Source organism: Stegastes partitus, unplaced genomic scaffold (genome assembly GCF_000690725.1).
Source record: "Stegastes partitus isolate 25-593 unplaced genomic scaffold, Stegastes_partitus-1.0.2 Scaffold509, whole genome shotgun sequence".
Taxonomy (NCBI): Eukaryota; Metazoa; Chordata; class Actinopteri; family Pomacentridae; genus Stegastes; species Stegastes partitus.
In genome coordinates this window covers 397,160-415,007 of record NW_007578240.1, presented here as the reverse complement: position 1 = coordinate 415,007, position 17,848 = coordinate 397,160, and the positions used below count along the sequence as shown (strand labels likewise).

The following is a 17,848-nucleotide window of genomic DNA, read 5'->3' as shown; positions in this document are numbered from 1 at the left end:
CAAGTGAATGTAACTGTATAATTAATGGAGCAACAGTAATGCTGATAAATCATGACGTTTCAATGCAGCTTCTCACAATGGCAGTTGTGTTTTGTAATGAATGACTTTGTCTCCTGTGATTCACATGGACCCTGTGGTGTTTTTATGAGCCGCTGTGGTGACAGAGAGGGGGTGACATGCAGCAAGGGCCCCCGTCTGGACTCCCACCAAGGACATGAGGTTTGCATACCCCTATGACACTGCTGCTATTTCTGTTCTGTATTATTCTCTTCTCTTTCTCAATACACTAATTTTTCCACCTCAGCCAGTGGAAAGTGATATTTTAGATTTCACTGGATGCGCAGATGGAAACCAACCTACTGCTGTGTCTCCCATTAACCCTCTGTGACATTCTCCTCTTCTCCAGCGCTCCCGTCCAACTCGTGGAGGTCACAGAGAGGTTTCTGTGGCGACAACAACACTGGCTTGACTTTATCTGCACGGGAGGAGGTTGCATTTGTGTGTGTGTGTGCTCGTGAAAGCTTCGCACTTGCTAGAAGACAAGGGTGTAAACTCGCCCCACACCTGTTGCTCCAGCTGGATCAGATTACCTTCACTCTCCATCCACCCAGCTCTCCATGTGCCATTCCTCTTCTCCGTCTCCCTCCGACCATCCATCCCTCACTCACCCCCTCACTCCTGGGACTAAAAGATACCTACACCCCTGTTACTTAACACTCACGAGGCCTCGGTCCAGCTACACCTGTGTATCCTGGTTACAGGTGGACTGTGTGTGTGTGTGTGTGTGCTTGCATGCGTTTAGAGAGTTTAAACAAACACTTGGAGGGAGCTGACTTTCTCTATGTGCAAATATTAAAATGAATATAACTCCAGATTACCATTTTCTTTAAGGGTGATTAAATTCACTGATTAAATGCAGACACACACACACAACCTATATGCGTACACACCCATGCAGACGCACTTTAAGGCAAGTCAAATTAAGTTTTATTTAATTTGAGCTGGCTGGCCTGGTGTTTAAATCCCCACAGCAACCAAAGTTGAGTCCATCAAGAGCCAGTATCCCGCTGAAAAGTGTTTAACAGACTGAACGCCCACCTGCTCGCTACTAAATGCTTAAACTGTGATCTGTAAAACTGGGTTAAAGTTGTGCCTTCGAGGCATGCGATCCTGCCTCTTTCTGTATATTTGCACGTGGAGTCAACCATCAGGTCATTTCTGTAGCTCTTCTAACGTGTCTGTCGTTTTCAACTCATCTTTCCCTTTGACCCACTAGTCACTGTACGCTCGAGTTGCTTCGCGTGGACCTGGGCGACCCTGCGCCCTGAGTTTGTGTGGTCGGGGCAAATTCCCAGCCGCTATGTAACGCTTCAAGAGATTAGCCTGCTCAGCTGAGGCCTGCCGGCATCTGTGTGAGCGTGTGTGTGGGGCTCGGATGAAAAAGAAAGGAGGTCAGCAGTCACGGCAAGACAGAGCGGTAAACAGAGACGACGCAGGACAGAAAGGTGGGGTGAACGAGGTTAAACAGCAAAAACCCGAGGACAGGACAGGAGCGGTCGCAAGAACAGGCCGTCCTTCAGCAAAACGTTCAAGAACCCCTGAAGAAATAGAAATTAGAGTAACATGAGACTATGTATGTGATGTAACAACTCCTGCATTTGTCAACCTGGGTGGTATTCCCATATTTCTGTCCAGTATGATAACATTTCACCCATTATTTCCATTGCAGAGATTAGCAAAACACACACACCTGACATGAGAAATTTCCAAAATGTCCACATTTCCCAAACATCCAGCAGTAAAGCAACATTTACTGCAAAGTCATCCAGCAAGACTGTGCATTATCTAATTAAAAACATGCAAGTGCACATTCCTGGCAGATTATCTGGTAACATGAAGGCCTTCTTCGCACTATTTATCTGTCCAAAGAGCAAATCCTTCCTCAAGATATCTCAACCCACTGCACAGAGAATCAAAAGTCCTTCAAACTGTGGATCTGTTATTGGACATCCAGGACTGAATTTCTCTGTCTCATTAATACCTGAAGCAACACACAACCACCAATGCCTTGCAGTTGTTTTAAAAATACACCATTGTTTTTGGACCAAATGCCCACTAAAGTCCAGGTTGACAAAGACCTCAGAGACTCCTGCAGGTTCTGCAAACACAACAGAACAGACATGGACACTTTACTTTTGTGCAGTGTCCTTAAAAACTTCTAGACGTGCAAAGTTTCAGATGTTGAGTTCACCTCCTCTGCTGCCACCTGTACGGTCAAGCTTTTTTGTGGATAACTGTCAATCACGTTTTTTAAAATAAATAAATAAATAAAAAAGCTGAAGCATCTCCCTGGAAACCCCTGGAGCGACTGCAGTGAACTAAAAAGCAGTGACTACAATAGCTACACATATTTCCAAGGGACTGCTTTTCATGTTTACTTTGAGTCTGGCTAAAAGAAAAACTCTTTTCGATGATTTTTGAAATGCTGTAGGAGGCTCGTGCTCTTTGCCCCGATTAGCATTTTTCTTGCTGAGTGTGCATTTCAACAACCTGGCAGGTAAAATGTGTTTTTTTTCACGAACATCCGTCACAAAAACGTACAAATTCAGAGTAAGATCCGGGCTGATGAATATCATAAACAAACAGACAGCACACTAAGTATTTCCCGGGAGACTTCACGAGATAAAAAACTTTGAGTGTTTTAAGAGCTGATCTGATCTGCTGCACTTCCAAGTCCGACGTTACAGGGAACCGAGCGTTCAGAGTCTTCAAGCGACATGCATGCGTAAAAAACACAGACAGATTACCGCACATGTAAAACAACAGCAACACAGACAGACACACACATGTGATGAAGGCCATATGGTGTGTGCAGCGGGTAGGCAGGCGCTCAGAAAGAGGGGTATTGAGGTTTAGGGCCTGGCGTGGCCTTAAGCCACTTGGGCCTAACAGGATTAGAAGGCTGGGTTACTGCAGGGCATGCTGCTGGTGCTACAGAGAGGCCAGGCTTCCGTTTTGGGAAACAGACAACACACTCAGCCTTTCTGGACATTTTAAAACACATATGGAGGTTGCAACCAGGGTGGGAATATCAGCACCTGCCAAACACAGGTTGGTTTTGGCTGTGGTTGGGCACATTTGTCCGTTCTGCAGTGCCAGCTACTCCTGGCAGGTAACCAAACACTGGAGTTCATTTCTATGCATCTAGTAGCACCGGGGACTTAGTGCTGAGGGAAAAAAAAAAAAAAGCATTAGCTGCAGGTGTCTACTGGGGATGTATCTTGAAATACTATCCACCGCACGACGTCACAGCAGCTCAACACACGCTGCATAAAATCAAAGCCCAACTTTGTTCCAGTGAATAAGTTAATCTGGTCATTTCCACTGTTCACGTATATCAGATGTTTCCAAACCATCACGCTAGGATCAAACAAAATAAGCTATTAAAATGTTTATTTGCTTTTTTTCCTAAGATAAATATGGAACGACAGCCAGGAGATAGCTAACGTAGCTTAGCATAAAGACAGGAAGTAGCGGGAACAGCTAGCCGAACACCACAATTTGTTGTGTCTACATTTTTTATTTTTTTTTTTGGGTTTGTTTGTTTTTGCAAGGAATAAACAAACAAGGCACAATGTGTTGATTAAGGATATGGCTTTAGCTGTGACACATTCAAGCTAGCTGTTTCTCTGTACTTCCACTCTGTATGCTAATCCGGGTTAGCTGTAGCTTCATATTTAACTGTGGCAACAACTTTCTCATGTATTTGTCAGAAAGAAAGTGAAAAGGTGTATTTCACATTAAACTATTTCTCTGAAAGAAATTTTAAAAATTGTAAAGAGCTTAATGAAAAATGTAATTAGACTTCATACAGTCGTCCTCAGATTTATTCATAACCTCCCATTAAAGAAGGAAAAAAGCAGCTGTCATTGAAATCAGCTGAAATTGACAAAAGTAATAATAAATAAAACATTAATAAAAATCATGAATATTGCTTTTGAATTGTGGTTCAATAGGAATGTATCAAAAATAAAAAACAAAATAAAAAAAGTAAACAAGCATGATGGGGACCTGTAAACTCATATTCTGTTGAACAACCCTTTGAGCCAATCACTGCCATCAAGTGTTTTCTGTAACTCCCAATCAGACTTCTGCACCTGTTGACAGGTATTTAGATTCTGGCCCACTGCTCATCAGCAAAGTGCTCTAATTTGTCTGGGACAGTTTTATTTTTTATTTTTTTTAAATTATTCTTTTCAACCACAATTCAAAAGCAATGTCTTATTTCACTAAATTATAATTTAGCAAATTTTTACTTATTATTACTTTTTTTTAGTTTCTAGTTATGTGAATTTTGCCTTTTCTTTAAAGGAAGGGTACGAATACATTTGAGGACGATCTTCACATCATGTAGAGCTGCATCTAAGTCACTTTAACCCTCTGAAGCCCAAGTACTATCTGAGTGTTTCTCGTTGGCTCTTTTTCACTAAGAAAACAGCACAACCATGTGTAGAAGTAGAGGGAACTCAAAAAAGTATTTGGTTCAGTTTGGCACAGTTATAACGCCAGATATACAAAAACTTTTAAAAATTTAGTTTAATTTTTTTTTTGTAATTTTAGTCAATGGATGGATCGAGACTTTAGCTCTAAATGGCAGATTAAAATCAAACAAACAAAAAAATGCATTTTAAAACAGATGAATATGAACACATCCGACCTTTGCCTTCAGCACGGAGGCTGAGAATCTCACTGTGTGTCTAATGGAGTACATGAATCTCATCTTGTTAAAGAGAGTGCTGATCGCTAAGGAACTGGACTGCAGAGGACAAACACACACACACACACACACACAAAAACACACACACACACACACACACAAAAACACAAACTGCATGAGGATAGACCAGCACTCACGTTTAAGGAAGCGATTTCGGACCCATTTATTCTGTTTGCGGGCGTAGCGCCTTGTAGCGATCTTCAAAGCTTCGATACCTGGACAGAGTTAAAAGGAAGCAGTTATAGTTAAAGCAGAGACAAGAAGGGAGGAAAAAAAATCCTTAACTAGATTCTTCTGGTTGATCAGTCAACCAGTCCAGCAACCCGTGAATCTAAATCCATCTCAGTGACTTTGATCAGGTATTTCTCTGACCTTTGTCTCGTAGCGTGTCTCTCTCCTGCTGGGTGCTGCTTTCAGGGGCAGTCAGGTAGTCGTGAAACTCCTTAAAACCGATCGACTGGAAAATCCCATGTTGATAGTCCTGACTGAGGGGAGAGCAGGAGCAGAGGAGAGGAGAGGAAACATTATCCATCAATATAAAAAGTTTCTGTCTCCAACTTGACATTTATAGACACCCGGTGGTGACTCATTTCACCTTTTCCTCCTCCTCTATCTCCCCCTTCCCTCCCCCGAACAAAGAATATCAGTCTGAGCAGATGTGAGGCCCTTCGGGGGACAAAGTGACAGAATGACATTAAGAAAAAAAAAAAAAAAAACAGACGGAGGGACCCACAGGTGCTAAGGCTCGGTGGGGTGACCGGAGCGAGGTTGGGGCAGAATCCCGCCAGTTAAGTCGCCAGACAGCAGAGCCGGATCGCTTCAGTCAACGTCAAACCGCATCACTGTGATTTGAGCGGCGCTGCCAGTTCAAGCCGAAGCTGTACTTTTTCAGATCACACTGATAGATCCACTGTTGGTGTGCGTGGTGTGGTTGACAATCTCAGACTCAGAGACAAAGACTGTGGTGGAGTTTGTCTTTCTGCCGCTACAACTATGTATTTCTATTCTATTCTGTAACACTGTAGTGCTGAGGTACAGCTTTATCCTGCACAACACAACAAATCCTGATGAGAAGTTATGGAGGATAAACTACAATAACAAATACTATACATAACAACCTAATTCACGCACATGAAACTCAACTGATTTCTTACAATGACAATATGATATTTTGCTATCATAAGCTTTCTGAAATATTTAAATATGCATATCGTTAGCCTCATAGCATACTTGCCTAAGTCATATTTTCATGTTTTTGGGAAATGAGAAAAAACACAATTTTTAGAAATGACATTGGTATTTATTATTGATTTTTTTTAACATTACATTCAACCAGATGTGATTGGCCAATGACATAGGTAGAAAGACAGGATGATGCAGAAGTGATAGGAGAGTAAAGTTAGGCAAATATCTCAATTTGACCAAAAAATGACGTAGGCAATTATGCTATGAGGCTAACGATATGAGGTACTAAATATCAAAAAATGGCAGCATTTGAATCCATTTCCAAAACAAAAAATCTGAACATTAGACTAAAAAAAAAAAAGGTTTGTTTCCAATTGTTGACATGTTAGAGTCAAAAGTTTTAACAGAGGATATTTTAGATATCTCCTATCATGACTTCATAAATCAGATAATACTGTTTGTTAGTGCTACTGAGGGAAAGATTTCTGGCTGAGAGTTTGAGAAAAAAAAAAACAAAATAATTATTCTTTAACATTTGAAACCACTGTTTGGGTAAAATTTTAAACTTACAGACTTTGCCATTTAAACTCCTCTCAGACTAGGTCCCTTGGGACAATTATTCTTTGTAAATTCCAAAAATGGTGTGTTTATATATGCAAATAAAGCATGCTGTCGATAAATATGCACTCATTTACATACCGCCAATGGACAAAATGTGGTAAAATAAACATTTATTGTGTATTCTGGATATTTTCTTTCCCCTAGCCTGACACAAGTCTACAACAGATCACCCAGAATTGACCACTACATAAAAAAATTACATAATTTTGCCCCTTTGATAATATAAGACGAGGTCTAAGTTATAAAGAATCCTTTTTTTTTATATGTCTTCTATGATTAGTGGATGAAAACACTCCTGCATTTTCATTGCATTTCATCAGACAACACTGCTGAATCCAGCGCTGCACAACAAGCTGCGCAGTTTGCGGCGATTCTCAGTTGTTGTGATTTTTAATCCTCTGTTTGGCAGGTGAACAAACATTCAGTACAACCAAATTACCAGCCGGCAGCAAAGAGAAACGGAGGAGACACAATGACCCGTGTTGCTATACGGGTTTAGGTCACCACGCTGAAACGCAAACAAGAGTGTTATTTAGATTATAGAATTTCTTTTATCCAGTTTCCTTTCTCGTGAACAATCATCATAATAACAATAAAAAAAAAGGACTATTTTAGCTCCCTAATTTATACACTTGTAAGAGAAACAAGTAGAGGAAATAACAAAAATAAATCTGACTAGACGGGCACAGACAGAAATTTGAGAATAGCGACAGAGCACAGGAAATGTAGAGTCAATGGAGGGAGGAAAAGAAAGACGGAGGGAGGGAGGGAGAGATTTGACCTTGATGTCTGGCCACAGCAGCCAGCCGGGGATGGAGACATGAGGGTAAAGGAGAGAAAGACAGACAGGGTGGGGGGGGGAGTAAAGTGCACGGCTGATCAGATTGCTGAGAGGGCAATAGTGGCAGAGATGGAGGGAGGAGAAGGAGGAAGAGGAGGAGGAGGAGGCTGGCTGATGAGGTGGGATGGGGTGATGAAAGGAAGGAGGGACGAAAGAAGGGAAACTGGCAGCTTCCTGGGCACCGTTCCACCAATGCATCAACTCCCCGCAGCCACACCCCATCACACACATACAACATCGATATCTGCTGCCAAAAGAGACAGCAGCGCTCACATGTCTGCTTCAGAGGAGCTTTAAATGTTGCAAACTAATCTAAATATTTGTTACTACACATGTGTAAATGCTTGTCCCGTAGCTGCAAAAACAATGAACGGCACATTCCAATCCACACAAATTTTGAACGTGTGTAAAGTTGTAAAACGAGAAATCCGGCAAAATGCCAAAGTGAATAAAACAGACCAGATACTACAATTTAATGCAATTTTCCTTCTCGCATTGCACCATATGGTGAGTAGGCAGGTGCTACAGCGAAGTCTAAAAAATGTCCCGGTGGAGGTAACAGAGGATACGTCCCTGCCAAAGAAAGTGCTTGTCGTGAAAAGTAAAAAAATTTGCTGAATCGATAGCTGTGTGCTCGTCAGTGGAAACGTCAATCACGGCATCTTGTCTGCGGGTAATAATTAAAGGACAATTGCTGATACTTTAACCTCTTCCAGTGCTGCACGCTCCCAATGTGTCGAAGTGAAAAAAGGAAACTCATTCCAGTTGTTTCATCTGCTGACAACTGTCTCGTTCTCATCTAACATTATTACGTCTGTTTCTCTTCTGCTCAAAACAACGGCACCGTCAACTGTGGCAATTAACAAGAGAAAATTAGAAGTCGACTGATGATGTGTTTTTTTCTGGAGCAATACCGACGGTGATTATTAGCAATCATGGAGACCAATTAACAATATTTGGAACTGAAATGTATCAGCAGGAAAAATGAAAATCCAGCACAAAGTCCGACACGAAAGCGCGCTGTTGATCGGTTATCGCTTGTGATGTGCAACCAATCAGATAGTGCTGATGGAGGGAGATTGCTCAAGACTGCAGAGTGGCGACTACAGACAGGGAGAGGCAGCCGCATCAGAACCAACACATTTTCAAATGAACTTCATCGGGAATCGGTTTGAAAAACAAAAGCAATAATCTGAAAAAAAAAAGCTGAATAAAGGATCAGATAATTAGCAAGGCCGATAATTGGTCTACCCGTAGAGAAAACACAACTTTAATGTTATTCTTGTGGCATTCTTGTGTGTGTCCACTTGACTTTAATTTTATTCGTAGCATAGTAATCGTTAGCTTTGCAGCCAACCTATCACGATCATCACATGAGGTGTCATCTTCTTTGTCTTCTGTAGTCTGCTGTGATTCTGGTGAACTCTGCTATTCCTCATCCCGTATGAATGTATGTGACTCATCATGTAGAACTGGCACAATCCCTATTAACCCAGTTTTAGTCAAAAAATAAAAAATCTTTTAAATTTCAGACAGGGGGACAGTCAGAGACCCGCCATAATATAACCACATGAGGTCAGCAGTTCGATTTTGAGGCACATTCAGAAATGGACAAAATTGCCTCTGAATCATGGTAACCAAGAGACATCGTCACATAACATCACTGCAGGGTTTTTTTTTTATGCTGGCTCAGAATGGGCCTTTGGGAGGCGACCACCCACAGCAGTAAGCATGATCAGTCCACGTTCAGCGAAGTGAGTCTGTGCTGCCTCAGTCTGACTTACTGGATGTAGACTTGAGGTATCAGCCTGCCATTACACATACACCGCAGCTTCCTTCCCTTCCAGTATCTGTGTGTCACCATTTTCAAAACGCCTATCACAATGGGAATGCATGCTGAAAATGGCAGGTTTTAATCCAAATCCAGATATTTGGTTCGTTCCTGAACCAAGACCTGCTCTGTTCTTTTGGGGAATTAGCAGTTTTAAAGGCAGTGCTCGGCTCCACATGTGCAAATGTTCCATTTACACAAATTCCTTTTTTGCAGGGATACTGACACTTTATTCTAGGCTTAGCCCCACCCAAGGGGAATGTGATTGGTATAAAGAAATACAAACAAGCCAGAGCGTTGTTTTCCACCGTAGGAGAATGAAAATGAAGTGCAGTCAGACTGTTCTTCAGTGCTGACACAGCGTCGTGTGGATAGGTCTAGCTATGTAAGCCCTATTTGACAGAAATGTATGCATTTTCCTGTTATTTCTGACCATTTGATCTAAAAAAAAAAAAAAAAGAAAAGAAAGAAAGAAAGAAAGAAAGAAAGAAAGAAAGAAAGAAAGAAAGAAAGAAAGAAAGAAAAGAAAATCTATTTAATTCATTTTAATAAAACCCAAATTAACAGAACTGGTTTAAAAAGGCATTTCAATATTACTTTGCCACTGGTGATTTCTTGGCGCTGACTAAAACTGATCTGGATCAGAAATTCAGCAGTTTTCTAATTATTAGTGTCACTGGGGTTCCAATAAAAATAAATTAGCTTAAAAATGCCTCATTGGGGTGCCTCAAAAACGCCTTATGCAGGAAAAACCCTGCACTCACAGTCCAGGAAACAGTGGCTATATACCACTGAAGGAGTGATGCAGACGCAGCACGCTACTGATCATGTGCTTACTGTTAAGTAAATATCAGACTGAAGTTGGTAATTGTGTAAAAGATAGAGTACTAATCTTGATGATCTTTATCTTTAAATAGCATCTCAAACAGAAAGCATTGTACTGTATGTAATTTGTTCTGGGGACACCATAATGTCCATTCAGCGCGGAGTTAAAACTGCTGAGGCCCTGAGGCAATAAGCACAGATCAACAGAGTCCCATGGTAATGCTAATGTGGTACAGAGGGGGCTTATCGCTGCAATTATTAATAATCACTGCACATCCTAAAGAAATATCAGTCCCATCTGAACTGAACTCCCCACAGCGTGGGCTGGATCTAAATCCATCTCTGGGCCACTGGGAAACAACAGCACACAGAACAGAGTGACCTGTCAGACTGGGGAGGAGAAATAAATAACTGGATAGCTGCTTCAGTTCACTCCTATTGCCCTGGTTACATGAAGATAGGAGGTAACTCTGGCTCTAGACTGAGTGTCTTGATCATTAATTTAGATAGGAGGATTGAGAATGTGATGGTGAACTTGTTGCACACGCTGAACCCGTGTGACTCTGACATTTACACCGTCAAGCCGTCTTCTCAATGGCAGCAATATCACAAATAACCCATTAGGTTTTGGCACAGATAACAACTCCCATTCTGCTTTTGATGAGTTGGATACTAGTTGATTTTGCAGCAATAAAGGAGGAAAATAAGAGCGCTAAAAACACAAGTCACATCGGCACGTCCTGGCTGTGAGAAGGGAGGACGTTCCTCGTGGGTGCTAAAGGGAAACTGCGGCAATTCTACACATCAAAGTCTGTTTACAGGTCTTGGGGAGTACTACTGAATATGTATAAAAAGCTGCATAAAGCCTTTTGAGGGAGCCGTGTCAAGTGTGATACATCGCCTCGAGCGATGTCACCTGAGTCCACGTCGGTTGGGGCTGGAGACTACAAGTTTAAAATGAAAAATCTGCAGGCGGGTGGAGATGAAGACAAGGGAGCTCAGCAGACCTCCACCGCCTGCCTGATCTCCGCTTGAGGACAACCACTCAAGCACATTAGCCGCTGCTAGAATAACACACGCGAATCTCCAACTGAATTGTCGGTGGTTGGGTTGCATTGTGGGTAATGTGGGCACCAGGTTTAAACACGGAAGGAAAACAGGCGGAGTAAAAAGGATGACGTTGCCTGTTCTGCAGTTTTGCAGGTATTAAATACATGAAACCTATCCATCACATGGCACTTTCTCTGACAAGATGATTATTGCAGTAAAAATATTAGAAGTAACATTCCAAAAACCAGATTTCTTTCTTTCTTCTGAAGGCCAGTAACAGTGTAATCATCCCTTTGCACTGACTTCAAAACAGTAAAGTCATATCACAACAGGTTCACTTTCTTCCTCTTATCAAACATAGAAAACCACACAAGGCTCCTTGAAGGCCAGCTGGGCCTTTTTACAGGATGGAGCAGCTACAGATTGGACTACAGCCTGCTTATTCCTGAGGTGTGTGGAAAGAGCACAGGTGTATCTGGAGAGTTACAACTTTCCACCGTACTTGGGCACCGCTGATGATAACTATATATAAATCCGGCACCACCAAAGTCTTCTAATGATGAATTGAAACACCTTTTCCCTTTGAACAGTCCTTTTCCTGGCACATATACAGCTGCTGTGCTTCCATTGAGTACATTTTAGGCTAAATGCAGACATCCACAAAGGGCCTTATGGACCCTCCTAAACTTGGATAGATGACACCATATCAGTCACGTTTATCCTTGCGGACCCTTGTGGATGCAGAAAGCATGAATTGGCCGTTAAGTAAAACAACTATGCAGACAGAAACATGACAAACTTTGACATTTGTAAAAAACGATTAGTTCAGGATGGCCAGGATCTGGCTGATTAGTGTTTTTTGTGGCTCATTTCCTGACCTGTCTTCCTGGACTTTCTGTTGATTGTATCGGCTATGGAAGTCTCTGAGCTCCTGTATTAGTCCCGCAGACAACATCTCATCCACGCGATCATCCAGCCGCTTGTCCAGAGCTAGAAAACAAATTCAGCATGAAAGTTAAACCACACACACCAAAATGCTAGTTTTATGCTGCATCTAAGTGCTCATAGCTCCATTTCTGTGTCTTTTTCTTTTACAATGAATGGCAGTCTCCCTCCTCACCCTCCATGTCAGCATGCAGCCAGAAGATGCAGGGATCTGGGTATCTCAGCGGCCCTCCCAGCCCACTGCCTCCCTCCTGCTCCCTCTGCTCCTCCAGCCAGCGGCTATGGGGGATCCCCGTCTCCTCGTGGATTTGAAGACTCCTGGAGACGACAAGCAAGAGATGCTACGGTTAAATAAAAACCCACATTTTACACCGGAACAGTCTGCAAACACAACCTTTTCCCTCCCATGTTTTATACAAACCAGTGTGATCCTCGTGTAATAAGCGGTTACATTTCACTCCCTGAGTGTCACGGCCTCGGCGGGCAAACTGAGACTACAGTAGATGATTTAACCACCCGCTCATCCATTAAATCCAATGTAAATGAAAACCTCCAACTCCCCCTGCGAGATACAAATTAAGAGTCTCGTTGTAAAGTACCGAATGTTGACAACTGCTGCACCAGAAACACACCCCGAGGACAAATAAAGAAATAAAACAAGAGGAAATATAAACTATGATCGAGGAAAGCAACAGCTACTGTGTGAAATCATATTGTTGTTGTTTTTTTTCTCACCAGGACACAGTCTACATTCAAACTGAGCAACAGAAACTTTTAGAGAGATTTAAATCCAAACCAGACGCTTTAGTTATGCCTGACTGCACGCTGAGGTTATGAGGAAAAGATGATTCCTGTCGTCTCCTGTCAACTTAAAGAACAGGGTAACCTAACCTGCTCACACAAAAGACCAGAGAGCATACTGCTACTCATCAAGCAGTGTGTGTGTGTGTGTGTGTGTGTGTGTAAAATGACACTCCCCGGCTGCATTCTGTGACTGTCAGCCTGAGAAAGAGCATGAGCCCTTCAGGATCTCACACAAAACATGAGAAAATCCAATTCTGATGCACAAACAAGTAACGCACTTCACACAGTCATACCCCGAAGCTGAAACTCACACTGATGTAATGCACCTGTGGATTTAACGCTAAGTGTGTTTCAATGGGGGACAAAACAAAGATTAGAATTGTTATTAATGGCTTGATAAAGAAAATTCATAACTCTTAAAGTCCCTCTGGGCATCAGAGTTACAGATTTAAAAGCTTTCTCCCATTAATATAATCCCTTCCCCTAGTTTCTTAGGTTGCATGAAACCCTGGAAGTCTGAATCGGTGTTTTTGAGACTAATTGCAACGCTGCACTGATGGAAATGCTCAGCCATGGTGTCGACTGATTATGACACTCGTGATGTGTCTCGTGGCTTCACAGCAACAATGTAAACAGCTCAATTTTCACAAAAGGGGGTCTTTAGGATAATGCACAACTCAATAGCACAACACAGCAAGAAAGTATGACCACACCTCAACATCTCATTTTCACCAGTTGCTCTCAATGGCCCAGCTGCTCGTCCGCCATTACTGAGTGAGAGGTTAAAGGTTAATAGGTTCTTTTTAAGTGCAGACCATTTGCCATTTCCACTGCAGACTATAGTAGATAGTAGCCAACAAATGTCGAGGTGGTGAACAAGAGTTCCTTCATTTCCTGTACACCAGCAGTTTGATTTAAAGAAAATACTGACATATGAGCCATTTCTGTGAAAAATGCCCATTTACACCTCACATCACAGACGGAACAAGCTTTGCGTCTTGGTCACTGCTGGGTTCAAACTCAATCTCGGGAGTCGAGGAGCCTCTTCCTTTCCAGCAGGAAAATCTCAACATTGAAATGCCTTGTTTCTATTGGCCACGTACGTATATGTCGTAACGCTGCAGGCTCGCAAACTGGCTGAACGGTGCACTGCTCACGCACTTCCCTCAGCCCAGTGGCAAACTGTTGTTGCATGGCACAGGCCATTAGAATAAAGGGTTTTTGGAGCATGTCATTGTTGCGTTCCTTGTAAAACTTCAGTGCACACATGAATAGCTGTAGACAACCTATACTTGTTATGATACTGCTTTTCCAATCCCTTGGGTCCGCTTAGAAGGTTGGTTCCTTACATGCTCAGTGGGTCATACTGCATGTATTCTGTGCATAAACTACAACTGTGTCGTAGTCGCCTGCATGCAAACATGTGCAAAGGGATTGCATCTGTATGTAAGCGACTTCACACAGACCCTCGTGGATGCAGACAGCACCGTCCTTACATGCTGCTCACATGTCTGGTGTAGCCACTTTCATGGAAGCATGGTTATTACACATAATGTGCAAAAAGAGTACACGTTATGGGTTAGCTAGCTTAGCTTGTAGCTTATCCTTAAACCAGCAGTTTTTAGTTTCGCACCACAAGGTTTAAACATTACCAGTGGCACTCTTCAAAACTGTTTTTAAGTGTTTGTTTTCCTATTAGCCATCTACCAAGCTAGCAGAATGTTAGCTGTGACACAACAGGTGGCTAACATGGAACAATAATGGTACAGATATGTGATACACTGGTCAGCCACCTCATTGAATCCATGAACTACACTGAACATCGCATTACTATAGAAAGTTCTGCTGGGAAACCTTAGTTCCTGACATTCATGTGGATGCTACTACCATAGACTGTATAAAAGATGGACGTAGCAACCGGCCCTGAAAAATGAAGCCAACCCAGAAGTGTCAAAAACCTACGTCCACTAGTCCTGGCTCCAAAAAAGCCCTGGCCCTCACAGACTTTTTTGGAAATTGGAAAAGAAGTGATCACAGATCACGAAATACAGCATTCCTACAGCTCAGGATCTTTTTCTTATTAGTTTTCATGGTCAAATCCAGAGATCAGGTGGCCAATCTGAAAATAAATCAATATTGAATTTTTAAAAAATCGTCAACATTTTGTGGGGCAAGGGGCGTGGCTGGCTTGATTGACAGTCAGCAGCGACCATACAGATGAAGCGAGCAGAAGGTGGTAAATGTGGGCGGGCAGAGAGGGCTCGCCTCTCAATCCGTCTGACCAATCGCTGCTCCTATGGCTCCGCCCCCCTCCCACGATTTTTGCGTCACTGGCTCCAAAAATCCAAGATGTCAACCAGGAAGTAGCAAAACCCTGGCTTCATTTTCTCAGTGCAGAAACCAACGGGTGACGTCACGGTAGCTACGTCCATCTTTTATACAGTCTATGGTTACTACACCTGTCTAAACACTGTTGAAGATCACGCAGAGGCCCCTCATGGCGACAGCAGGAAAACAACTGCGCTACACTGTAAAAACTACTCAGGAGCAGCTCGAGGAACACGAGAAAGAGCCCAAGGGATTGACCTGGCCTCCAAACCTCCCAGATATTGATCTGATCGAGTAGCCATGGGCTGCAATGGAACAAACCCGATCGACGAAGATCCCACTCCAGAACTCAGTGTACCCAAGGAACGTGCTGCCAGCATCTCAGTGCCAGACACCGCAAGATACCACAAGACACCCCCAGAGGTTCAGAGTTCGCCCCTGACAGTTCTGAGCTGAAAACTCACATCGCCATCACATATTTAATTGAGACAGATATCCAGTGCAACACAAACACATGAAGACATTGCCGGCTGCATCACCTGGCTATCTTGCGCTTGTCATTGGGGTGCAACATGGCAGCCATTATGGGGTCCACCTTCGCCAGTTGCTTATGTAACTCAGCTCCTCCCAGTTTCTCCAGCTCCCTCTTCCTGTCTGGAGACTCGTCCCCTCCGTTCCCTGACTCCTCGTTCTCCTGCTGTGTGACACATTTTATTGAACATATACTTCTTGCTTCCATAAATTAATAGGTTCTTTTCGAACAGTGCTCTGGGTCAGAAATAAACTACAAGAACACACAATGCAAACAGAAATAAAGACCAGCGTAAGTACCTCTAGGCAATTTTATTACCATTAAATGACTACGCAGGATGAAGACACAGCCTTTAAAATTCATATCTTGGCAGCCATTGAGTTAAGCTGAAGGCCCATTTTTCATATTACATTATCTTTATGCTGTGGAAGCTGCATACACGGTGCTTTAAGGTTGTTTTTAGAGGGGGGGGGTGAAGATAATAAGACATTAACACATTAATGAGATTAACAGCATCAGAGAGGCATAAAGGACAAGGCGAGGTGTATTTGAGTCGATGACACTCACCCCTGTATCCAGCAGGACTCTCCACAGCAGAGACTCGATGTAGTAATTTGTCCCTCCAACGACGATCGGCAGCTTGTTTCTGCCGTGCATGTCATCGATGTTGGAGCACGTTAAGGAAGAAGGTGATGTGAGCACATTTTACGGAGCTGAACAGTTCCAGGGTGACAGATTTTACATGAATGCACGACAATCAAAGCCATTTGGAAATGACCTGTTGAGCTCATTTTAATGGCATTCAAGCCTTAATGACATAAAAACAACCCCGACTGCTTCTAATTTAATCAATGTGTCAGTTGTTTTTCAGGTTTTTTTTTCTTTTTTTTTGGCCAAAACAGCACAAAAGTCCTCGGGGCTATAAACGTTGACTGTATAAGAAGCAAATTAAACAGTTTTATTATTTTGTGCCCATTCAAGAATACAGTGAAAATCCAAATGGGACACAGACTGCAGCTTTTGGCCTTTTTTTTTATTTCCAAGCATTACGACATGAAATAAGTGTTCAAATTACAGCAAACACACAAGTGACCAGGCAAACAGAATAAGAAAATAAATCTGATTTTAAAGTGGCAGCTTCATCTGTGGATGGTACACATTTGTTTCATATTAGCCAAGAAAACAACAACAGAAAGAGATGGAAATGTAATGACGTCTCGGACCATCATACTGCAAAGCTTTGTTCAGAAGAAAACAGTAAAAACACATTGCAACTGTCTTCTCGTGGCTTCACGCATTAACACAGTATGTGGCCCATCAAAGCAAAAGCCTGAGCAGAACACTTAGTAAACAAAAATAATACCTCTTAAAATCAGTCACAGACTGTAACGTTGTAAAGTGGACCATGACAGCAGTATTAAGGTCAACATACTCTCTCAATAGGTTTCTTTTTCTTGTTCTAATTTACAGTATCTGTGTGTACTGAGGCTGATGTGATGACACACTCTTATTGTGCTCAATTAATACACTATAATGCGTTTCCTGTCACACCGCGGCAGAGCGTTCATTTCCATCCACCTATTTGTACGTGTTTTTGACAATTTGCTCCATAAAAAAATAAAAAATTACTAGAAAGACACAAAATACAAACTTCACATCAAAGTTTTCATGCTTGGTCAAGGTGAAAAAACAGCGAACAAATCATAAAGCAAAGCCGGTGGTGCTTCTGCTCCACAGGAGAGCCGAATGACTGTGACTATCAGTTCTGTGTGGACCGATGGGGAGACGGCTGCCTCTGTGGAATTAATGCATAAAACAAGTGTTATATTTCCATAACGTTGGAGATTCCACTACAGTTTACCGTGGCCAACTGGAGAATTAAGACTATCAACTGTTTCCCTCGAAACACTCAACTCATACTGTCATCCAAGTAGTGGATAGCAGTGCACGTGTATTTTCTTTTGCTAGTTGTATGGAAATTAAAATAAATAAATAAATAAAATTACAAGTGCACCATGCTTCAATGGAAACCTGACTGGTGTCTATATATGTCTTCACCTTTTAGTTTCTCATATTTGACTAAGTGTGCCACACATAAAAACCATAGAC

The 17,848-nt window shown here is 42.3% G+C and overlaps 1 protein-coding gene across 2 annotated transcripts in view; it reads right to left on the bottom strand.

Annotated features, from left to right (window-relative positions):
• trit1 (tRNA isopentenyltransferase 1) overlaps positions 1-17,848 on the bottom strand; it is a 49,075-nt gene that overhangs the window by 10,566 nt on the left and 20,661 nt on the right. The window contains exons 3-8 of one of the 2 annotated variants that reach the window (XM_008287623.1): positions 16,307-16,405; positions 15,747-15,904; positions 12,251-12,393; positions 12,009-12,120; positions 5,150-5,262; positions 4,915-4,992 (exon numbers count right to left, since the gene is read on the bottom strand). In XM_008287623.1, coding sequence (XP_008285845.1) covers positions 4,915-4,992; positions 5,150-5,262; positions 12,009-12,120; positions 12,251-12,393; positions 15,747-15,904; positions 16,307-16,405 — 703 coding nt within the window. The remainder of the gene's footprint in view (positions 1-4,914; positions 4,993-5,149; positions 5,263-12,008; positions 12,121-12,250; positions 12,394-15,746; positions 15,905-16,306; positions 16,406-17,848) is intronic. The other variant, XM_008287624.1, reaches the window with a different exon arrangement.